This window comes from Pseudomyrmex gracilis, unplaced genomic scaffold, assembly GCF_002006095.1.
Source record: "Pseudomyrmex gracilis isolate BER0280 unplaced genomic scaffold, ASM200609v1 scaffold_241, whole genome shotgun sequence".
In the NCBI taxonomy this organism is placed as follows: domain Eukaryota; kingdom Metazoa; phylum Arthropoda; class Insecta; order Hymenoptera; family Formicidae; genus Pseudomyrmex; species Pseudomyrmex gracilis.
This window is the reverse complement of record NW_018020825.1, coordinates 175,839-198,977: the sequence shown is the minus strand read 5'-3', so window position 1 is coordinate 198,977 and position 23,139 is coordinate 175,839. Positions and strand designations below refer to the sequence as shown.

General features: G+C 34.8%; 6 protein-coding genes across 15 annotated transcripts; 3 read left to right on the top strand and 3 right to left on the bottom strand.

The window, feature by feature from the left end:
* The first annotated feature begins 798 nt into the window (after positions 1-798).
* LOC109859128 (autophagy-related protein 101) lies at positions 799-5,051 on the top strand. Of its 3 annotated transcripts, none has more exons than XM_020437064.1 (2): positions 799-943; positions 2,628-5,051. In XM_020437064.1, exon 2 carries the CDS (start codon positions 2,636-2,638, stop codon positions 3,290-3,292), a length of 657 nt encoding a protein of 218 aa, XP_020292653.1. In that variant the 5' UTR covers positions 799-943; positions 2,628-2,635; the 3' UTR covers positions 3,293-5,051. The 3 variants fall into 3 exon arrangements, with proteins under 3 accessions (XP_020292653.1, XP_020292652.1, XP_020292651.1); XM_020437063.1 differs by having other exon boundaries at positions 800-1,849; XM_020437062.1 differs by lacking the exon at positions 799-943 and adding an exon at positions 1,908-2,065.
* Positions 5,052-6,454: 1,403 nt separating this feature from the next.
* LOC109859130 lies at positions 6,455-7,224 on the top strand. The gene is made up of 3 exons (XM_020437067.1): positions 6,455-6,615; positions 6,741-6,861; positions 6,939-7,224. Exons 1-3 carry the CDS (start codon positions 6,580-6,582, stop codon positions 7,082-7,084), a joined length of 303 nt encoding a protein of 100 aa, XP_020292656.1. The 5' UTR covers positions 6,455-6,579; the 3' UTR covers positions 7,085-7,224.
* A 100-nt stretch (positions 7,225-7,324) lies between these two features.
* On the top strand, positions 7,325-11,803 carry LOC109859126 (farnesyl pyrophosphate synthase). 4 transcript variants are annotated; one of them, XM_020437058.1, is made up of 8 exons: positions 7,325-7,454; positions 7,757-7,919; positions 9,958-10,126; positions 10,207-10,347; positions 10,447-10,650; positions 10,856-11,020; positions 11,106-11,318; positions 11,433-11,803. In XM_020437058.1, the coding sequence occupies exons 1-8, from the start codon at positions 7,424-7,426 to the stop codon at positions 11,631-11,633; spliced, it is 1,287 nt and encodes a 428-aa protein (XP_020292647.1). In that variant the 5' UTR covers positions 7,325-7,423; the 3' UTR covers positions 11,634-11,803. The 4 variants fall into 4 exon arrangements, with proteins under 4 accessions (XP_020292647.1, XP_020292649.1, XP_020292648.1 ...); XM_020437060.1 differs by lacking the exon at positions 7,325-7,454 and having other exon boundaries at positions 7,913-7,993; XM_020437059.1 differs by lacking the exons at positions 7,325-7,454; positions 7,757-7,919 and adding an exon at positions 9,676-9,778.
* A 107-nt stretch (positions 11,804-11,910) lies between these two features.
* On the bottom strand, positions 11,911-14,135 carry LOC109859120 (nucleolar protein 8-like). 5 transcript variants are annotated; one of them, XM_020437046.1, is made up of 7 exons: positions 13,869-14,135; positions 13,608-13,790; positions 13,314-13,522; positions 12,967-13,226; positions 12,637-12,867; positions 12,389-12,558; positions 11,911-12,293 (listed from the first exon to the last, which is right to left on the bottom strand). In XM_020437046.1, exons 1-6 carry the CDS (start codon positions 13,986-13,988, stop codon positions 12,410-12,412), a joined length of 1,152 nt encoding a protein of 383 aa, XP_020292635.1. In that variant the 5' UTR covers positions 13,989-14,135; the 3' UTR covers positions 11,911-12,293; positions 12,389-12,409. The 5 variants fall into 5 exon arrangements, with proteins under 5 accessions (XP_020292635.1, XP_020292634.1, XP_020292636.1 ...); XM_020437045.1 differs by having other exon boundaries at positions 11,911-12,558; XM_020437047.1 differs by having other exon boundaries at positions 11,911-12,558; positions 12,637-12,864.
* A 2,506-nt stretch (positions 14,136-16,641) lies between these two features.
* On the bottom strand, positions 16,642-19,021 carry LOC109859122 (prostaglandin E synthase-like). Its single transcript, XM_020437051.1, has 2 exons — positions 18,753-19,021; positions 16,642-17,286 (listed from the first exon to the last, which is right to left on the bottom strand). Exons 1-2 carry the CDS (start codon positions 18,888-18,890, stop codon positions 16,891-16,893), a joined length of 534 nt encoding a protein of 177 aa, XP_020292640.1. The 5' UTR covers positions 18,891-19,021; the 3' UTR covers positions 16,642-16,890.
* A 467-nt stretch (positions 19,022-19,488) lies between these two features.
* LOC109859121 lies at positions 19,489-22,935 on the bottom strand. The gene is made up of 6 exons (XM_020437050.1): positions 22,461-22,935; positions 22,202-22,393; positions 21,389-21,620; positions 20,927-21,280; positions 20,359-20,546; positions 19,489-20,093 (listed from the first exon to the last, which is right to left on the bottom strand). The coding sequence occupies exons 1-6, from the start codon at positions 22,507-22,509 to the stop codon at positions 19,732-19,734; spliced, it is 1,377 nt and encodes a 458-aa protein (XP_020292639.1). The 5' UTR covers positions 22,510-22,935; the 3' UTR covers positions 19,489-19,731.
* Between the last annotated feature and the right edge of the window lie 204 nt (positions 22,936-23,139).

Sequence of the window (23,139 nt, the reverse complement as noted above, 5' to 3'; positions counted from 1 at the left end):
TGTATCGCGTAACAACTCTTCGTGCGTTAAACACACACATACATATATATACAAAGTCTACAAAAATTTTATAACGAGAGATAACGTTCTCTCGCGGATTTTGTCATCCTTATATGTTTGTAATACATTATTTTTAACTACCATATGTTAAAGTTACATACAAGCGTTGTGCTTAACGGAAATCGGCCCGGACTACTTTCCCGTGCATCATCAAGTTAAAAAAGGATGCGTTTGGATAGCGCGCTATCAACGACGCTATTAAAGCGTCATTTTGTATCCTTGTTTTACATCAGTCTTACATCCAAAGACTTTCGTGTTCCATGATATTAGAAATCGTCCCGAGCTCTCGGACGGAGAGAGAATCGATCAATCGCGATTCTATTTGACGTTACTCGGATCGATTATCGTGAACAAACTTAGAATGCTTATTAATTGCTCATTAAATGCAGAACAGATAAACTTACGCTTAAAGCGCGTGAGCGCCCAAAAGCAAATTAATCTCTAATGAACAATAAAATTAAAATACCATTTTACCTTTTGCGCTGTCCAAACTCAATCCAAAAAATCGGATCGTTTCTAAGGCTGCGTTCGGGGGAGCGCGCTATCAGCGCTGTTGCATCATTCTATCTTTGTTGTCTCATTAGATGTAAAAAACAAAGATAGAATGACACAATAGCGCTGATAGCGTGCTTCCCGAACGCGGTCAAAAATCGCTTCGCGCCTTTTTTTTTGCCGTCGTCACTTTGCACTGCGCACGTGCAGTGCCAATTTTTCTCGCGAGGAGTCGTGCCGACCACGGTGTGCCGACACAACTGAGAGAATTGGCGACGGCACACAACCATTGGATGCACGGCTCAGCGTGGATTGGATCAGCGCGACGAAGCACACACAGCAAACCGGAGCGTAGAGTGGAGAGCCAGTAGAGTGTCAGCCCTGAAGAGGGGTATCAATCGATTTTTAACCGTGTGTTGCGAATATGTACGGCATACGTTTTCACAATGTAGCGTTTTGGCAGTTGGATTGAAAAAATCGTCGCATGACCAGATCGGGATTTGTACGATAATCGAACGATATCAAGCGATCTGTGTCGATCTTTCGAGAGAGAGAAAGAATACTTCTCACTCTTACCGTGTCTTTTGGTATATCCTCTCTCCGTCTCGTCGTGGCGCGTGTCCAAGAACATAGTTCCAGAACAGAGAACGTGGAGCCCTCGCGAGGCCAGGTAACGAAGCGCGATATCGCGGCACGGTGTCAAGATGGCGTGTGCCACGAGCACAGCTGTTGTTTACCCACAAACCCGTGTGGAGCAGGCCACTGGTGGCTGGTGCTGAGAGAGGACGAGCGTGTGTGGGACGGCGCGACGCCTGGCTCCGCGTCGTCGGAAACTGATCGGAGGACAATGAGAGAGACGCTCGATGAATGAGCGGGTCAGAGTAACAACGGGTCGCGAGCGAGCGAGCGACGTGACGAGGACGTGACGGGGACGTGACAACAATAACGACGACGACGACGACGGCGACGACGACGACGACGACGACGACGACGACCACGACGACGATCACGACAACGAGGTCGGCAGCAGCAGAGGTGGCGGCGGTGGTGGTAGTGGTGATGGTGGTGCTGGTGGAGGAGTGTCGAGTAAAAAACGGACACGCAAAGAAGCACTCGATGGAAGAAAGTAGCGGGATCTGCGACAGCAGAAGTCACGAAGTCAGCGGGTGCAAATCGAGCGCGAGAAACTAACCTAGTCGCGTCCGCCATCGCTCGGCACGAGGACGGCGACGGCGACGGTGACGGCGAGGTGGAGCGATCGAGAGGAGGAATCGATATCGAGGGAGAAAGTGACGAAGTTAGTTCGCGTCCTCGGCGATAAAGTGCATTGTCCTGATGCGTCGTTGGTTCTTTTTTTTTTTTTTTTTTTTTATTGTGTTTTTGTCCTGTAGCACTTTATTAACATTATGTTACGTAAACCGTAAACGTAGAATAACGCGGCACTGATGATGACTGTTTTTTTTTTTTTTGGTTGTGAAATACTAACATTCGCATATGTCAACATGTTGCACGTGTATGTATGCTTGTCAAATTTTTTGACATGTTTGAGGTTAGACTTTTTTTTTTCAGCTGTGCACACATACAAATAGTGTACAAGTTAAATTCCGATGATAAGAAATTATCACTGTTTATTAGTTTGTGATAAAAACTGAAATTGTTGAAATTGTTTGCTCACTTTGAATGAGTAATTGTTTGTTTTTTTTTTAGTCATTCGGACTTGGAATGATATGGTAGTCATTGTATGTATACCTCATCACTTTTCGTCACTCTACTCTTTTACAACACAAATCTTTTGTATCTTTCGTGTCATTGTATCTTTTAGTAAGATTACCTTCTAATTTTTTAATCCGACTGCTGATTATGTTGTGTTTTTATATTGCATTCTGTAGAATTTTATTCTGTCGTGTACATCTTATCTGACAATGGCATTTTATTTATAATTTAGTATAGATTGTTTTCACTATATTAGTCATTATATTTTATTTTATATTTTACTATATATTTATTAGAATTGTTTTTATTTTTTTTAACATTGTTAAAAATTGTGGCAAGAAACGGTTATGTGTGATTCACAGATATCATCATGAACGCTAGAACACAGTTGTTTGAATTGAGCATGGAGGGACGCCAGGTGGATGAGGCAGTGGCAAGTATATTTCACACTGTGCTCTTCCACCGAAGCCTTGGAAAATTCAAGTACAAACAAGAAGGCAGCTATTCAGTGGGTACTGTGGGATACCAGGATGTAGATTGCGACTTCATTGACTTCACTTACGTCTGCTGCTCGTCGATATATCTCGACCAGACCCTAAAGCGTGAGATATCAGGCTTCTCCGAAGCTCTACGCTCTACCGATAGTCCAGGTTCCGGTCAGATATCCCTAGAATTCTTCCAAAGGAAAAAGAGCCGCTGGCCATTTCAACCGGAATGCATACCATGGGAAGTATGGACTGTACGTCTTGAACTCATAAAATTGGCCACCGAACACGAACGACAGATATGTCGGGAGAAAGTAGGCGATCTGCTGACCGAGAAGATACTCTATATCACCGAGATCATGAATCGGCACGATTACGTTCCAAAAGTACCGAGCCAGGCCGAGTTGGATCTGATCTTTGACACATCGTATCCTGACATACAGCCGTACCTCTTTAAATTGTCTTTCTCAACGTCCAGTCCGTCAACTACCACAATGGGCAACACCATGAAGAAATTGATCAGAGAAACGCTGTCCATTTAGTTGGTATAACAAATAGTTTCACGACTAGTAGAATATTCATACGACTTAGAATTATTTGAAAAGTATAAAGAACTCGCTTTCTTTTTATAAATTTCTGTTCTTTGCATTGCACTGTGCAAATTTTGTTTGTTTTTGTATTCTTAATGACTTAAATCTATCATAGGTATTAGTATAAGTTTCAAGAATTCTCTCTCTAAAGTTTTTCTTTTTTTTTTCTTTTTTTCTTTTTTTTTTTTAAAAGAAAGCAGAGCATAGTCTCGAATTTTTGGCTATCTGCATTCTATTAGAGACTAGGAAAGCTCGGTGTACATTGCCTACATGCTAGATTCTATCGGTTACGTAAGAACCATAAGAATAGCATCTCTTATAACAGAAATATTACTTCATATATCGCAGAGATTTTCGCTGCTGTGTGTATCTCTAATGTCTATATAGTACAAATGAACACAACACTCTTGTAACACTTTTTTTGTACTTTCTCATGTGGTAGTTTATCGGAAATAATTTTGGCAGGATCATGATAGACACGTTTTACATGATATTTCAGAATTACTATACCTCTTCAATCTCATGCCGCTTCCACAGACGACTCTTGTGGCACAACGACATTATGTTCCTCTTTTGCTTCTCATCCTGTTTAGTGTAAACTTTGTAGGATAGTTTCGGAGCATATCTTCCCAAGTTTATCCTCGCGCGTCACACTAAGAAAAGATAAGTTTCAGTTAAGATATAGAGATGATGTGTGAACACATGCAGAGCAGGATATTTCCAGATCCTATTCTTTAGTATCTAGTAGAGTGAGAAAGTTTCAATGCGTCTCTTAATGATACTCGTCACTTGCTCTCCATGATAAATTCCTCCTACTACATGACGGCTGTATTTAGCGCTGTTTACTTTGTTTTTCAGTCACTAATGCGTTGAAAGTATATATAGTTAATTTCTGAACGATAATTACACAGTGCTTGAATTCTGCATATGTAAATATATATATATATATATATATAAAATATATAATATATATGTATATTCATATATGTATATCTCTAAGCGTTGCATACACCCCAAGTGCGTACACGCGCGCTTAAATACAGAGTCGTTATTTCCATCGTAAATTTAACGTTAAATATCCGGCCGTTTAATTTTGGACTTAGTTCTATTTTCTCGTTATGTGCGCGAGAAAATCGCATCGAGTTGTAGGACAAGCGACGCGGGCGAAGCCATATATTTAACGTTAAATTTTCATCGAAGCGAAATGTTAATTATGATTATTATGATGTGTGCGTGGGAGCGAGTGTAATTTATTTTAATGAGTGATGATACGTAACGTAATGACGTTATGTGCGCAGATTAGCAAATATAATTATTTTACACCGCTTTCATTGTTTTTTAAGTTGTTAATAATAATAAATAAATAACGTAACTAAGCGTTAAGTCAATGCGTGATGCTCACGTAACGGGCCGGGTGATACGAAAGAACAGCACGGAAAATGAAAAACGGAAATTACATTTTCCCAAAAGTTTCGTGCCTTCGTATCTACTAAATTTTGATAGGAAAGTTTATGTGCTAGTGAACTAACATACCTGAACCAGTGGTAATATCATTATTATTTATTGACTTTTAAGCGTCTCTCTCATCTCTTATAAGAGCAGAACAATCTCTTTCGCGCGCAGAATATTAAATAAATCTGTGATTGTTCTCGAATTCGAAAACGGCTTCTCTAATGACGAGCGACAAAAAAAAATAACAAAAAAAAAAAAATAGATGTCGTTAATGTCGTATCGTTTTAGAATTTTCAAGTTAACGGGAAGCGCACGGATATCGGAACGCTCGATGGCGATGATTCGCGCGCGATTATACTTATTATATATTGTAAATAGTATGTGTTCGAAACTTATATGCTACAAATCAAAGACGTCGCGTTGACGAGATCATCGCACGTTCCGAGATTTGTGCTGTTAGATTTTCCTACGACCAATCAGCAAAGATATATCACGACACCAATACCGTAGACGAGAAGCGTAACGTTTACTTTCCGATTGATCATGTATCTACTACATACTGCTTTCTTATTCGCGATGTTCTTTAAGTAGTATCGAATATATATATACATATATATATATTTGCGATTTGTAACAATAAGCGTTCACAAATTATATATTAATTAATTTTATCGGGTTGTTTTCTTTATTGATTAAGAAAAAAGAAAAAGAAGAAAAAAATCGATATCTCGCCGCTCTCTGCGATTCTGAATAGAAAGTTGATTATGCAGTCTCTTTTCCTCGCACCACCCGGTATATATGATTGAAAAAGAAAACAAAACAAGTAAAAAGAGTATTGCGGCATAAAACCGCGATACGACATTATGACAAAGAGAGCCGCGTGTACATACGTGCAGACACACAACATATACATATAGTATATACACATATACATTAATATGTATATGTATATACATGTGTGTATATATATATAAGGCAAAGAAAGAGAAAAGAGAGAAAAAGAAAGAACGAACGAGTGGCCAAGTATGCATGTCTAAATAGAGTTCTGCGGGTTTGTCAAATTACAACATATGCTGTTATAAAACTAAAATTATAAATAATATATATATATATAAATATATAAATAGCAACATAGAGAAGATAAAACCGAGACCTGTATATTGTAAGCCGCGAGACAAAATGTGACAAAATATAATGTAGTGTATAGCACAGGGAAGATGAAGTATCTGCAAGTTTTAATTTATCATGATGAGTACGCTGATGATAAATGAATTATTAATAAATTACTGTATTTTATAATAGCACTTTTTTATGAAAACACCTACCCTTTTTTTCATGAAATGTTTTAGTCTCATTATAACTTTTCAATCTTATTGAATAGAGGCGAAGTCCCGTGATCACCTGTGCGCTTTTGTTTAAACTTTAAAAACGAAAGTGAGCATCAAGAATTCGCAAAATTAGGCGCGAAGATCCGAGGACAAGAGTGGCTTCCTCCGCAACCGCCAGTAACGCCATCGAGCGCCTTACTGACTAACCTACATCAACCACGCGCCAATCTACAAATTTCTGTTGTCCAAAGTTAAGTTGCGTCAACCAATCCAGTCATTTGATAATTCGTAGATTTCACTAGCTATTGGATACTTGTAAACACAACCTACGATCATTGCGAGTGTCATGTGGAGTCTACTCCAAAGTGTCTGACAGTGGTTTAATGTCAAAAGAACGTTCGGATTTTGTAAGCTTCACATATTTAATTGGTGACGTGATTGTTTCTTAAGTTCCATAAAATGTTGCGTGTAATAACGAGACAAGTATTATTACAGGTACTTGTTAGAACAATTGCGTTTTATTATTACTAAAATTGAACGTTTTGTTTTTGTATAACCTCTGCTTATTTGTACTTTCAAACGACAAAACCACGCATTACAAAATCAGTCATTGCTTTCAGAGAGTAACAATTATCCCTTTACGGACATTTAGTCAACACGGTGCTAGTCAAAGTAATCAATCAACTGTTGTTACAAATGTGCAAGGTCTCAGTGAGAACATTGTTAAAGTTCCGAATACACGTAAGATCTCGAACAAATGTCTTGGAAAATATTTATCATGGTATCAACTTTCTTGATTCAAACTCAAACTTATTCAGCTGTAGGACCTGATGCCTCCAAAGATAAGGAGTACAAAAATCCTGAATACTTTTGCTATCATGTGGATTCGTTTGGAGAAGCTGAAGTGGAACTAGCGAAATTTAGGTTGCCAGCACCTTCTAATAAGAGACCGTTCCTTAAATAAATTAAGATCAAACTCCCTTCTCTCCTAGAATGTAGAATATTATTAAGATCACATACTGCCTGTGTATAAAAAATAAAAATATACGGAAGAAACAAGTAACGTCTTTAAAAACGTGAATGTTTCTCCACAAATTATGATCACATCCTTGTATTTGAGTTCGGCTTTTTCCACACGCTAGTTTTAAATAGAATCGTCTGGTTTTGAGAGTCACTGGTTGTTTACGTAAAGATTACGAACTTATCCGAAGAGCACGATCGAACCTAGCCGAAGTATTTGTTACGTTTAGTTCCCTCGTCCTTATCACCTCAATCTCGGCTAAGTGCAACATCTTCAGCTGAAATGTGCCATCCTTACGATTCTTTGATTCATGGTATAATGAACGATGTATATACGAATACCGGGTGTCACGTAGTCAGTAATCAGTATAAAAGCATCGACTCGGCTTCCGTAAAGCAGCGACGTCACGTATCGCGCGAGGAGATCAAAGTTCACTGTTTTCAATCATCGATCGTTTTACTCCTTTAAGTTTTTTTTTTTTCATTTCCTTTATTGAGTTGTTAATTGTTCATGTTTGTGCGTGTAGCAACTTGCCGATGTGAATCCTCCGAAGAAATTTCAACAACGGTTTCTTTTTTGTTTTTCGTTGTCGACTTTGCTCGGCGCATCGGACAGAACATCTTGGTGTTAGGAATATGTCTGTAACGCGAAACCGGCTCCTGTCGACGTTCGGTGTGGCGCGGCGCCTTATCACCGCCGAGCACGCGCGTGTTATACGGACGGATATGCGAAGCGCGTGCTCGTCTACGACATATCACGAGGTTGCGACGTGCTGGAGGTGAGATTGCGCGTAATATGTAATTTTATGGATTTTTTCGCGCAACTTTTTGTGTTGAAAAGAAAAATTTTAAGGTATTTAATAGTAATTTTTTTGTCTTAGTGTGTGTATTCTTGACAATAAAAAAAAGAAAAAGAACATATTCTTGACGACAATAAAAGACAATGAAAAATATCCAATGACACGCAAACAATTGGCCTATTGTTCACAATTTTCTTCGAGCAGATTCGAAGTTTAATTCTTATCAATTAAAATTGTAATTAACGGGAAGATAAATATATTATAAATTAGAAATATATATATTAAATACAAATAATAAAAGTGACAATAGAGACAAAAAAATCAATCTTGCGTGCATTTAATAAAGTTTGTATTGACGAAGACGGAAATTTAAATGTCCAAAAACTTTATTTACTATCTTCAAGTAATAAATAATACTAAACGTACCCATATAAGCCACGTTTGCTCTATTACAATTTATTATTTGTATTTAATTTTATTCTTATTTTTTTGCCATGTTATGTCAAGTGAATTTGCAAATACTCTGTTGTAATTAAGCCTTGTTTATGAGTGCAATAACTGTTAACTTATGCCAGAACTGGTAAAGTTCAATTATAGGATTTCATCTGCTTCTGTTTATACGAAATTGCCGAATGCGTATAAACAAAAGCATTGAAATCCTATAGTTGAACTTTACTAAGTTCCGGCATAAACAAGGCCTTAAAGTTAACAGTTATTGCCCGCATAAACAAGGCGTTACACGTTAGAATCTATAAGATGATAAAGCTCGAAGATTTCTATGCGTTCTATTCAAATTCACGTTCTATTCAATGCATTCTTTATACATGTAAGAATTGGAAAAGAAATACGTTAAATATGTGATCGTACAGATCAATGATAAGATTATTTACTTTTCTCAATGCGTCTACAGAGAATTACGAAACACGGATGTTTTGTATATTTACATAATGTTATCAGAAGAAATATTTTAACAGGCGAGATGAATAAGTAACATATAGTTTGTTATACAAACGTTTCAACGAGAGAAGTATATTTTACAAAGAGAGAACCACTTTTTAATAATTTTATTAACTTGTTTGCAATTATCTTATGTATATTTTTTATTTTTATTTATATTAAATATTTGGAATTGAGGGGAATAAAACATTTGTAATAAATATTTTTATTTCAAATACAAAATATAAGGAAAAAATATAAATGTATACATATGTATGTATCATATATTATCCGTCTTTTTATGTTATATGAATATCAATTGTCGATGATAAAAAAGTCTCAATGTGTGCAATATATATCACTGATATTTTTTAATATTTAAAGTATTTTAAGTCAGATGTGTAGATGTGTCGATAACCCAAAGATCGCATTAGCACGCAAATGTATACGAAGTTTTTTTTAACTATGTACTTAATATATACAAGATGGTATTTGCAGTCCGATCTTTTATTTCAGATCTGAATTCATCTTGAGATGCCGTCACACACACACATTGCCTATACACCATCTTAACATAAACTTTAAGACCTTGAATATAAAATCAGATGAATACTAGCCAGTATATTTAAATGTTTTGCGAATATTATAATTTTATAACATAAAAAGTGTAATTGATTTTACGGTACGAAGTAGAACATATCTCTGTTTTTTAAAATGCCTCATTGCCATATAGCCTTTATACTTCTTTTTATCTTTTGTCATGTCTGGATATATCACATACATATGTATTTCTCTTTTTTTTCAACATATATATACGATATTCCTCTACGCAGTACTCCGCAGTTTCCATTCTCTCTTTCAAAGAAGATCCTGTGTGGTTGTACTAAGCAAGATACAAAATTGTAGATAATTGTTGCACTCTATTTGTAACAAATTGTTTTCATCATATTCGGTGCTCTTTGTGATAATTTTATATAACTCGCGATAGCAGGTTTATTCGCTCGCATAAATTGCTGAATATTTTCAGCATATTTCGATTGTCCCCAATCGTCGGTATCTTCAAAGTATATTAATTCTTTAGGACATTAGATAGTAACGTACGAATGGCTCATTCCATGGTTCAACCGACATGGCAAACAAGCAAGGAGGAAAGTCGCGAAATGATGGCTGTATGGCCGGACGTTGTTCGAGATCTCACGGATATGACCGACCGATTAGACATTCCGGATATCACCAAATGGATGGCAAAAGTAAGTTATTGCCAATAATAAAAGATAAGAAAAGGTTTAAAACGTAATACATTTGTTTTTTTTTTATCGTGCACATATAGGCATTACAATATAATGTTCCGGGAGGAAAAAAAAATCGAGGCTTATCGTTAGTTTATGCTTACAAATTACTAGCACCTAGCGATGAGCTTACGGAGGAAAATATTCGTCTAATACGGATTTTAGGCTGGTGTGTGGAATTGGTGTGTAACTTTGTTCTTATAATCTATACTTTATCTCTATTACTTTAATCTATAATAATGTTGCGATTACGTTAAAATATGACTATTTATTATATGCAGGTGCAAGCCTTCTTCCTCGTAATCGACGATATTGAAGATGGATCACTGTATCGCCGAAACCAACCATGTTGGTACAGACACAATGATATCGGTTTAGCGGCAATCAATGACGGTCTAATGATGGAAAATGTTGTATATTACTTAATTCGAAAATATTTCAAGGGAAAGGAATACTATGTTGATTTGCTAGAAACATTCCAGGATGTAAGTATCTATTCTCGTTTTTTAGCAAGAGCAAAATTTTAGGAGATTCTCTTTTTTTGAAAAAAAAAAAAAAAAAAAAAAAAAAAAAATAGAACAAATTGTTCTTGTATACCGGTCTCAAAATTGCATGTAACGGGATCTATCTATTATATAAATGAAGTTTGTCGTACATTCGAACTGTTATTTACAAAAATGTTTTTGGCAGTCCATATTGAAGACTGTAATGGGCCAAAGCTTAGATTTGTTATCCACCGAGTTTAACAAGAAACCGAAACTAGATCTCTTCACAATGGATCGATATAATTCCATTGTCAAATACAAAACGTCGTATTACTCTTTCGTCTTGCCAATAACTGCAGCAATGCATTGTGTAAGTGCAACTGAGTTTCTCTATGCACGAGGAAAAAACTCTTTGCAGTGATATTTATTTTGTCGACGCGGTACTTAATTTTCAGGCCAAGATAAAAGATCCTGAGATGTTCAGGCAAACAAAAACAATCTTAATGGAAATGGGACATTTCTTCCAAGTTCAAGACGATTATTTGGGCTGCTATGGAGACTTAGAGTCTACTGGCAAAAATAATACTGATATAGAAGAAGGAAAATGTACGTGGTTGGTTGTTGTGGCTCTTCAACGCGTAACAAAGGAACAGCGAAAAATATTAGAAGTGAGAAATATACTTATGTATCGAATATAATTGTATTCGATAACATGTGTCACGCAATTGTTCTATCTATATACATACATATACATGATTATATACCTAATATTTTTCTTACAGGAATGTTACGGATCCAAAGAAGAAGAGAAAGTCAAACGCGTAAAACAACTGTATAACGATTTGGGATTACCAAACATGTATTCTATATACGAAGAGGAAACGTACAATTTGTTGAACACTCATATACAACAAATATCGCGCGGTCTTCCACACGATCTTTTCCTAAAATTATTGGGAAAGATTTATCGTAGGACATCATAAAGCATCATTTATATATCGAAACAATAATCAATCAATGAACATGTCAATGCGCCCGAGAATCTCGTCTTGAGAATCATTAAATATTACTTCGACATGTACACAATCAATAGATCAATCTAAGATTTATAAGAGAATGATTTTAATACATTAATAAACATTTTTAAAACAAGTTTTATATTATAATCTTTTTCCAACGTGTATAGAGAGAAAATATATCTTTTCTAAACATTTATTTCTTTTAATCTTTGAATAATAAATTGTAATCATTGCACACACATACATTGAGTTTTTTTTAGGAATAAATATATGAAGAAAATAAAAATTGCAATAAATTTTTATATAAAGTAATCTTTCGCACAAACTACAAAGAGCTTTTTTATATGTACATATACACATAACTTATATCAAACAAATAGCTATTAAATACAAATTTATCTATACTGATCATGATCGGCCCAGTGGTCTCGCGGCCTGAATGCAGAAGGCTACGAACTCGGAAGTCCCGAGTTTGAATCCACTCACCACTTAAGGATTTTTTTTCCTGATTCCTTTCAACCGAGTTTATTGGTTGATCGGCGAATCGGCGGGACTCCACAAATTAATTCGGGTGTAATCCCGAATTTCACGGAAAGGAGGGCCCCTACCGTGAAATCTCTTACTCTAAGAAAACCGCACATAGAGAATAGAAAATGATATTAGCATCTAAACTTCGGGAGGAGTCACGACTAAGAAGAATACTGATCATAAAAATTTACCAATTAAGGAAAAAATATTTATTATCGGAACTTTTTTACTTTTCTTTTTTTACTTTGCTGAGTTTTTTTTTCATTGTTACGAATTTTTGAACGTACAATCAGTTTTAATTCGCGCCTTAAATTATTGAATTTATCACTTGTAGCTTCTGCACTGAAAAATTTTTCAGCTTCTGAAAAAACATTTAAAGTTTCTATATTATCCGTGCTTTATGAGCGAACCTGATCATATAAAATGTTCAAATACATACCATTGAATCTTGCATCATCTTTTTCAAGAAATAAAGTATCTTTATATTCAGATAAACTATTTGCATGATTATTCTTACTGTCCTCAACCATTTGTTTCTCTGTATCTGGTGCTGTATTTATATCTTCTTCATCCGAAGAATCACATTTAAATGCATTATTTTTATTAAAATGAAATTTAAATATCTTATCTTTATTTTCGACTATGGAGGTATCGTAACTTTTCTTATCTTCTGAAAAAAGATACAAAAATCAGAATCCATTGAAACAGTAGATACAAAAAACGATATATATATATACACTATCCTCGACAAAAAATAATAAAGATAAACCTGTATTATCCTTTTCTTTTCCATATATTTTCAATAGACTGAATTCTTCTTTCTGTTTCAAACTTTCTGTTAAGGTGTTAGATACAGCATAATAAGTATTCTTTGATACCTCCACAGTTGTAGGTTCTTCAATTTCTTCAGACTTATCAAGTTTTCTTTTTTTGATCTTTTTTTCCTTCTTTTCTGATTTGTTTTTAGGTTGCACTTCATATTCACCATGTTTACTTTCAGTTGGATCATATCGTATCATCAATCCCTTTCTGCAAACATTTTACTATTAATTATCCAAACCACTACTTTTTACAAATGTGTTTTGCATATGTTACAACTTGTTTAAAAATCCTTACTTGGCTGGCTTTGTTTCTTCTTTCATTTCTAAACATTTTGTTTTAAAAGGTTTTCCTAAAATATTTTGTAAAATATCTAATTGTTTCTCTTTTTCTGTCTGCAAATCAGATTCATTAGTATTTTCCACTAATTCAGTTTTCTCAGACTGATGATCATCTTCCAAAAAACGATCATCCAAAGTAAATCTTGCATCATTTCCAAGAGTGACCTGTAATAAGAAACTATGTATGTTAATATGTATTATAACATTTTTGAAATTAGAAAAACTAAAACATAAAGAGTATATTGTTAACCTTCTTATGTTTATCTTTGTTACTACTAAATTCATCTTCATTCCATAATAAATTTGTTTCGTTATTGTCATTATCATCGTCACTAAACAAATCATTCTTTTTGTTTTGTAATTTTGGACTTTGCTGCTTGTCACAATTATTGCCATCATCATCTTCAAATTTAATTCTGTTGTTTGTGGCATTCTGAAAATAATAGATAGTTACAAATTGCCAGAATAAAAAGATAAAGTACAATAACAAAATAAAAGCTCATTTTCTTACAATGTTACTTAATGCATCCCGAATAAGCTGTTGTTTTGCTTTATATATTTGTCTCTTTTCTTTCAAAGCTTGCAAACGTCTTTTTTCAGCCATACCAAAGAGAGGACCGAGAGCGGCCATAAGAGAACCATAAGAGTATGTAATAGCAGAGAGAAGACTGAAGAGATTTGTAGATCTTAAACATGTGCTCACGCTCACACTCGATAATCAACAAACTTTTCAGGTTAGAAAATCGTTCGTATATTTGCGGTTAGTTCACCTTCATACTTTTTTTTCCGTTTTTTCGAACTACATGTAACTAAAGCCTGTGTCACACTACGTATTGCAGATGTGGATTGGATTGGAATTGCGGATTGAAAGTTAGCCAATCAAGACGAGGCAGCTTCGTCTTGATTGGCTAACTTCCGATTCGCAATCCTAATCCAATACACGTCCACAATACGTAGTGTGACACGGGCTTAAGTCCGTATAAATTGAGATTGAGATTAAATTAAAGTTTAACCAAAAAGCCACTTTTGGGTTTAGTAAATTTTATCTTCATTGGTCAAATTTCAGTTCTATTTCTTAAGAGGATGCTGAACCGCTGGCAAAGGTTCCGTTTCACGCATATGCGCGCATGTATCTATAGTACACGTCACGTATAGTATAGATAAATGCGCGCATATGCGTGAAACGAAACGCAAGCTAAAAGTCCGCTCAGCTGCTACCATAGACATATAAGAAATAGACTGCGCGTCCCGTATCTTTTCTGTGCAGAAAGAATGGTCAAACTTCGGACGAGGATAGATGCTTTCACCCGAGTCTCTATCCTTGTTTAGTGACGCGGTGATTGGCGGACAAGAAAAGTAGTAGGAATGAGAAATAGCGTAGTGGGGCAATAGAGGAGCATCGAGCAATGAAGGGGCGACAGTAGGCGATTGACAGCATAGACATTCTATANAGTTGTCTTCCGAGTGGGGAGTCCCCACTCCAGGTGCTGAAAGACAGAGACAGAGACTCGGGTGAAAGCATCTGTCTCACTCCGAAGTTTGACTCACTTCCCCTCTCACACGCGCAGTCTATTTCTTATACGTCTATGGCTGCTACTCAACTGTTATGCTAACGAGTAAGTGGCGCCATCTCTCGGGACTGAGTCAAATCAAAACAAGGATAGATGACATGAGAGAGACAAGGATAGACATATGTTTCTCTCTGACGCTTCTTTAAAATAGTAATAATCGTAGTTTTAATTTTTCTTGTCTCACAAGGCTTCAAAATCTTTTTTGAAGCACTCAAAATATTCGTCTATGTTAATATTCTAGTTTGTTTTCTAGTTTGGGTAAAGATATTTTTATTTGGATTTATACGGCCAATTTTGCATGTAAAGTAAAAATGTAGTTTCTGTAATAACAGTCTATAAACTTTTTTTTTGTTTTTCTTAAATTTTTATGCTTTATCCCATTCTTTACTATATTTTCTTTGTTTCTGGAGAAGCATTTTTTATTCCGATTCATAGTTTTTACAAAAAAAAGTTAAAAATACGACATGAGGGTATCAGATGTATATCTGATATCTTCTTTCAAACGCAGGCTATGTGCGCGAAGTCTGCCGCGATTCTATAGTTCGAGAATCGCAATATCGCGCACTTCGATATTTCATTCGTTTGGCGCGCAGTCATGACGAGCTACGCGGAACAGTAGCGCGGACGTACATTTGACTTTACTTGTATTTCTTTCAATTATTATCGTTTCGGACGCAAATATATTACGCGTGTGTCGCAAAGTATCGTGCGTACGGTGTAATGTGCATCCGGTACAGTTATGAGTGACGCTAATTAACAAAAGAAAGCTTTGTGTAATGGTTAAACGCGACCGCAATTGCGCTTTTGTGAATCGTGCGCGAACAACGAAATGTCGTCGTACGTATATTCGGTGTTGTGCATTTGCATTATAATTATGCGTGATCAAGTGGATCTACAATAGAAAACGTGAAAAAACACTGACAAGAATGTGAACACCAACGATTTTACACAATGCGATTGTCGAACAACAAAATTGGAGCGACCAGAATTCCTGACAACTGTACAACAGAGCAGTGCAATCAAGTAAATAATTATTTTATTTTATAAATTGTTAGTATTGCGTTTACAGCTATCAAAATTTATTGAAAAATACAACTTACGTTTTTTTGTTACTTCCAAGCGATTTAAGAATAAAAAACAAAATCAAAACCAATTCAATCAAAAAGAAGATTGCATTTTTATTCATTGTGTGTGAGTTAGTCGTGTAGTTTATGTACACAAAATGTAGATATTGCTCTCGAGTTTTTTTTTGATAGCATTTATTTATTGTAACTAATTTTGTAATGAGATTTTAACAACGGCCTCGCTGAAGAGGATATTTTGTTAAATATTTCTTTGATATATATATATATATAAACACAATCGATAAAGTCTTACATCTATATATATATAGTTATATATATAGTTATATATATATAACTTACGTATAGAATGTATTAGTTTAATTAGTACATATTACTTAATATTTTTTTAAGTTTTGATATTATTATATTTTTAATATATTTCAATAATTTAATTTCTTTTAATGCACAGAGATTTAGAATGCAGTTTTTTTTAATTAAACAAAGTAGAATTTTATTCACGGATCTAAATTTTGTTTTAATATAAAAATGTATATAAGGTATGGAGAGGAAAAAACAATAAACATGCATTTATATTTATTTTTAATAAGAAAAAGATTTATTATGTAAAATACATAATACGTGATTATTACCGATGTTTATTTGTTCAGTTTTGGATATTTATTTGTTCAGTGTGGCTCAGTTTAGAATTTGGTATAAAAATTAATGTTATAATCTAAAAAACTTAATGTTATACATATATATAAAAGAAATGTTTTCGTTATTGATTAGAGTATAGATTTTTGTTTCTTTTTTACTAAACTAGCTGCACTAGTTTTGAGTTCATTTTTTTTACTCTAAAAGAGAGAAAAGAAAAAAGATAAACTTTAAACTAGTATGACTAGCTTATCGAAAAAGAAAAAGCCAGTGTTGGAAGAGTAATCGCATGTTCACTATATTCTACTGCAGTAGTAATACATATGTAACTCAAACTGCTATACATAGTCATAAATGAGTAAGATTTCCAACGAGAAGACATTTGCAGCAGTTGCATATGTATCGAAGTATACAATATATTTGCTAGTGCAAACGTCGGTATTAAAACTCTTACTATAAAGTTACACGTTTCGACATTTAACCAGAGTGGTACAATAATTAGAAATGGAAGGATAGTTTCAAGATCCTTTTGATGAGCATATCGAATGCGTTCCACATCCGGGTGACCATTACCGGTTGGACATAATATTATTTCAGGCTTTTTTGTCATCCACATTTTATCTTCTTCACTGTGGATCACCTGTGCAATAAAACAAATTGCAAATAAAACAAAACGGATATGGAAAATTTCAATTCTATCTGTTCTTTTAAATAATGCAATCTCACATTTTGAAAACAACAGATTTATTTGAGAGTAGTTTGTTCTACGGCAATTGTTATTATTGTAGTAACTTAAAAAAAAAGTGATCGGATAAAATTGGTAACAAATATAAAACCTATCTGAAATGTAAATATAAACGGTTCACTTATCATATTGCAATGTAAAATAGCGATAATTGACTCAAAAGCTTTTATATATTTCATGTGCAAACTGTTTTCTTTTTTATTTTTATTGCATGTATGTGTCATATATCCACAATAATGGGATCTACATGATAAAAGATAAAGTACATACTGCATTCGAGAAAACGATATATATTGAGATTGTAGCAATGTTTAATTTTGAATATACCAAAATTGATTTAATTTGCGTTCCAATTTAGGTGTATGTCAAAATTTGAATTGTACGTGCAGATTATTCAAAAGGTAATGGAAATTTTGTGTCTACATAAAATTACGTTAACAATTTTTAAAGAAAAATTACGATTTAATTACATTTCTGCACTAGTAATTAACTCAACGGAGAAATTTATCAGTGTTTAAAATTTAATAGTAATTCGCATTTATAAACTAATATCAATAACTTCAGTTTTTAAAAAATTTGTTAATTATTAGATTTTGACAAATATTTACTATACATATTACGTTGTATGTGTGTAGTGCAATTGTTAAAAATACATTTTCAAAGTGAAAAATAATAGCTTGAACAATTTGAAGTAAAATATATAAATAAACGATGTAATGTAATAATCTACTTAAATAGCATTTTTAAAAACGAGCAAATCAGCATGTTGACACAAAGAAAAATGTATTCTGCAAACTCGACATTTAATAATGAGTGATCTTGTCTACTAAGAATCGCTACTGGCACATTCACTTTTGTTTCATAGAAATAAGATTAAAACAATGTCCTGTTTAAAGAAAATTAATTGTATAAATATTTTTTTACAGATGGATATATATGACAGTACTGGATGAGTAATTGGAATGCAGCAGCCCGGTGAGTTAATTCATTCATTATGCATGCGCAAGTATACTCTTGTTTTATAATGTTACCACACCTTATAAATCATTTTGACACAAAAACAAGTTTTTTTAACCGGTTTTGTGTTGTCTCTTATATCGTGAAAAAAAGCAAAACATTAATTAAATTAAATTAATCTTGAATTTTAATTATTTACTAATGTTTATACCTTATAAGCGCATAATATTATTTAATATCAAATAATATTTTTGAATATTACTTGATGTTAAATAATATTATGCGCTTATAAAATAACTTTTATTATCTTAGTAATTCTATTATCTTATTATTATAATAATTATTTTTTTTATGATAATTTATTTACAACTTGGGCAATATGTACTGTGGCTTTACTCTTTTACCTGGTGTTCTACTCGAATCTTTCCAGTTCGCCAAGTTAAGTACATCATCTTCAGCACAAGCACGCATGACCACCAAGCGTATATAGACCACCATAACTCGTGTTGTTCCTCGTTTTTTGCAGTTGCATTTGATAACATTGTCACTGACAACTTTATCTGTTTAACGTTCCGTTCGCGTTCACGAGAAATCTGACGCGTTGCTGTAACTATAATGCACTTTCTACACTCGCAGTTTCTCGTTTACCGACAAGTATCCGATTAGCAAGTCAAATGCATGAACGGCAATAGGTAAATACGATGCCTAGACGAGCGGGAAGATGTAAACGACCATCCGCGATCTAAGTGTGGCATCCGATCTAAAAATATCGAATTTAAAAAAAATTGGTTTATTTCAGCTTTATGCGTTTCTGCTCATTTGCATTTTAATTCTATTCATATTCGTTAATTTAATATGATTAAAATAATTGTCAGCTTATTTCAAAACGTTCTAATACCGTTTGATTAGAATTGTTCATACGCATTTTTTGTGTCGTGCGCATGTTATTTTATAAATTTTTCTATATTTAAAAACAATACCTAAATGCGTTTCATCGTATTTCGGAAATGCCTAGATTCGTATAAGGTCACATTCGTGAAAAACGCGAAACATTGAAGTAAAACAGAAAAGATTGCTAATTTTTACATGTTTACACGAGAATCTGCAAAACTTTATTTGTAAATTCAATACAAGAGCTTATATAGCAATTAACTAATATAATCAATAAAACTCACAGTTAGTTCCCCAGTAAATTTATAAAATACGTACATACGATAACGTTAAATATCAAAATTCACAAAACTCCGAGGATCTCTCCCACTGCATTTTATTAGAAACAAAAAATTATCAGAAGTGATCGATTTACTTGGCGATAAAACAGATTTATTACATTCGACAACAAAAAAACGCCAACAATGTTATCAATGTAATTCTATACGCGAGTTACAGATGCCATTGGGCGATATTGCGTTTCTTTATGTTCGACATTCTTGATACCCAAATTAGATCATTTCCAAGAAAGAAGTCTGTAGCTACGATATTCGTTTCTTTCCACCACTCTTCTTGAAACTTGACAGTAAGATTTCGATTAACGGAATCGGCCATTTGCCGAAGTCCGCCGGATAGATTAAATAAAATGTCTAACGGGAATGGTGTTAGTTCCGCCATTACCGCCCACAATGGATTCTGACTATTCCTGCGTCTCTTTGGTCGTAAGATCTCTTCGTCCAAGTACTCGAAAAGACCCTCCACAGTTTGTTGATTGCCCCATACTTGCGTCAAGGGCGGCCACAGCCAGTCAAATTCTAAAGTAAGGAGACTTGAGTGGAGTTATCTCTAACGTTATAAGTACAATTAATAGTTCAAGACGTTCAAAAAAATTAACAAAATTTGCCAATTGCAAAGTTTGCTAACAAATCTCTGTATTATCTTCTTTATCGGAATTTAAAAATTTGCAGGCATTTTCTCTCTCTCCCTGTCTCTTCCTCTGTCTCTCTCTCTCTCTCTCTCTCTCTCTCTCTCTCTCTCTCTCTCTTTCTGCTTTATAACTAAGATCGTAAATCTTTTTACCGTTTACGGTGTGCTTGTCGCCATAACAAATAATTAATCTCTTCCCGCCGGTCCATATGTCATTCAATGTTGGTCCCAGACCTTCGACCCCTCTGTCTGGCTTTAAAATTAATCCTTCGAACTCGCGATGTAGAATAGCTAACAGTTTCCGGTGTCTGTTCGGTCTACCTTCGAAACCCACGGGAAACCTATTTATTAATTCCTACAATTATTATTACACATTCCGAATACGCACTATAGAAAAGATGCATTTGTCAAAGCCATCGCGATCAATAACGCTAAACTAGAAAAGAGAAAGAACATCTATTAAAAGATTTTCTTCTTTTTTTTTTACATACTTTGTAACTGAAGTTGAAAACTATTTGGAAGCGGGTATTTTTATTAGTTTTATCGAGATTAAATTTGTTTAATTTTTTCTTCAACAATATTCACGTAATAGATAACATACATCTTTTAATGGCTGCTTCTATCCGAGTATAAATTTTACAACTACAAGATAACATTTTATCTCATGGATTATTTAATCGTGTATAACGCAATATTTTAAACTCACACAATCCCGTTTTACCTGTGAAAGTCCATAATCACAACTTCACTCCTCGTCGCGTCTAGGAAGTTTCTCACGTCTCTTAAAATCTCTGAAAGAGGTGTGATGCGAATGACGTCGTGATTAACCCAGAATCTGCTCACATGATTACCCTCTTCGTCAAGTGCGGTGCCGTTCGGTATCAACGGATAGTACCCGACTCTGATATCCAAATATCTTATGCCGTGCACCAACTGCGTCCACACATCGCGATCTTGCGTTAGCAAATATCGCTGAAAAGCATCGCGACGTGTCAGATCGCCGTGTTTATAACAACCAGAATTATGTGTTCCGGGTATCATCAGACTGCCGATAGGAAGCGTGCCGATTTCTCTTCTTCAACAACAAAGTTTTTAAAAAACTTCAGAGAGTACAAACGATAGCACATCATTCGTATAGTCCTCGAGAACATTAAAAAAAATTAATAAAAAAACAAAATGATACCTCAAATCGTGCATCCAAGTCGGCCAAATCTTCAAACAAGTCATGGAAAACATGTGAGAGTTTTTGTAGAGAATTGCATAATAATTAAAGCAATGTGATCCCGGAAGAGTCGCTCCGTCCCTCTTATCCCACCCTCCTGGTAGCGGCGGACGACCGACCGTGATATTTGTCCTGTAATATCCTCGCGGACATTGCAAGGAAGTCAAAGTCAATTCAGGCTTTATTGTCTTACCTGAAACAAATAAGTTTCGCGGTTGCGTTCACGGGCGTTCGAAATTCAAGCGATTATTTACAGTGAGAAAATATGATGAGAGGATGGGTGCGTTCGATTTCGCGACGATTTATTTCGTAAGATAAATCGGATTGGAAGCAATTCAAAACTATCGAGGGATTCATTTCGAGCGGATTAGTGTTTTCAAATTGAACGCGATAGACGGAAGAGAGAAAGAGAGAAAGAAAGAGAGAGACAGACAGACTTAGCGGACAAGTTTTAACGACGGACTCAAAGCGTTTTAACGCGTATAAGCCGCGATTTATATCGATCGATCAATGAAATACGAAAACAAAGAATAAACTTTTACAAAAACTTTTTTTCAAATTTAAAGAACATCGGAAACGAATAAAAGTTTTAGATAAAATAAAAAAATAATCAATATCAATGGATTAATTGTTAACTCAAGTGCACAAATATGAAATTCACAAAGTTGTATTCGCAAGGTAAGAAATAGACCAAAACGTGCATAATTGTTTTGTTGATTTGCGAATTTTTTTTGCGATATTTAACACATACAGGAGAAGCAAAAAATTTATTACTATGTACTGCTAATGGGTTAGCAGTGAACACCTTGATCTGGTAATCCTGGATTTCTGAATATTTTGTGTCTGCCGGACAATCCAATTCCCAATTTACTTCTAACTCAGCGTCGATTATTTTGTCGGAGTCAGGGATTGATCTCCACAAAGAGGAGACCGTTAGATATACTTTTCTGCCTTGTCTCGCCAATGCTGAAAATAAAATTAAAAGAAACTAAAGTCGAGAAAGCAAATAGAACAAAAGCAAATCGTAACTCACCGATGTTGCAGAAAATCTGCAAGATTAACAAAGTAATTCCTCTCAGCATGGTAAGAAGGATAACGAAAAATTTCGATTCAAATTATTTATCTATCTCTTTCAATGTCTCTATTGTTGGCAGTGTTCAACTGTCAACAATAATTGTTCTTCCGTTTTTCGTTTGAACTGATTTTTATTCTTTCGTGCATAACGACAAAAATCTGATTCTCCTCTCCAATCTCAACAACACGAACGACGATCGATACGTATTACTTTTTTCAATCACACGTCTCAATTCAAGTAAGAAGACTTCTCGATCGAGTCAAAACATTGTCATCACATTGGAAAACTCCGGAAGAGAAATAGAATCGCGCGCGCGCGCAAAAAAAAAAAAACGAATTTGATCGGTTGATCCGCTACCAACGTAGCGCGATAGTTCTCGGCTGACAAACCACAATGACTGAACGATGAACAGAACGAACGAGCTACATCGAGTATAACAGTGTAACCGGAGTAGTTTAATATAGAACCCGCTTATGGAACATTCAAGCACATTGCGCTTCCATCCTTCCGTTACTTCATCGTGCTCATCAATTGAGCACCAGAAGGGACCAAGAACAGTTTGTCTTCTTTCTCTCTCTCTACGCCCGCTTTTTCGCACACGTCGACTATCGTTGCGTGTACTCGAGCTCGGCTTGTC

Coding starts and splice junctions, on each gene's coding strand:
- LOC109859126 (XM_020437058.1), top strand. CDS start 7,424: ATGTGCCATCCTTACGATTCTTTGATTCATG. Junction 10,651..10,855: donor TGCTAGAAACATTCCAGGAT/GTAAGTATCTAT, acceptor TGTTTTTGGCAG/TCCATATTGAAGACTGTAAT. Junction 11,319..11,432: donor AACAGCGAAAAATATTAGAA/GTGAGAAATATA, acceptor TTTTTCTTACAG/GAATGTTACGGATCCAAAGA.
- LOC109859121 (XM_020437050.1), bottom strand. CDS start 22,509: ATGCTGAGAGGAATTACTTTGTTAATCTTGCAGATTTTCTGCAACATC. Junction 21,621..22,201: donor TAACCCATTAGCAGTACATA/GTAATAAATTTT, acceptor TATTTGTTTCAG/GTAAGACAATAAAGCCTGAA. Junction 21,281..21,388: donor ACTTGGATGCACGATTTGAG/GTATCATTTTGT, acceptor TTGTTGTTGAAG/AAGAGAAATCGGCACGCTTC.
- LOC109859122 (XM_020437051.1), bottom strand. CDS start 18,890: ATGTTATCAAATGCAACTGCAAAAAACGAGGAACAACACGAGTTATGG. Junction 17,287..18,752: donor AGATTCGAGTAGAACACCAG/GTAAAAGAGTAA, acceptor TTTATTGCACAG/GTGATCCACAGTGAAGAAGA.
- LOC109859130 (XM_020437067.1), top strand. CDS start 6,580: ATGTTGCGTGTAATAACGAGACAAGTATTATTACAG. Junction 6,616..6,740: donor CGAGACAAGTATTATTACAG/GTACTTGTTAGA, acceptor CATTGCTTTCAG/AGAGTAACAATTATCCCTTT. Junction 6,862..6,938: donor TGTTAAAGTTCCGAATACAC/GTAAGATCTCGA, acceptor AAACTTATTCAG/CTGTAGGACCTGATGCCTCC.
- LOC109859120 (XM_020437045.1), bottom strand. CDS start 13,988: ATGGCCGCTCTCGGTCCTCTCTTTGGTATGGCTGAAAAAAGACGTTTG. Junction 13,523..13,607: donor ACAAAGATAAACATAAGAAG/GTTAACAATATA, acceptor TTCTTATTACAG/GTCACTCTTGGAAATGATGC. Junction 12,559..12,636: donor AGATGATGCAAGATTCAATG/GTATGTATTTGA, acceptor ATGTTTTTTCAG/AAGCTGAAAAATTTTTCAGT.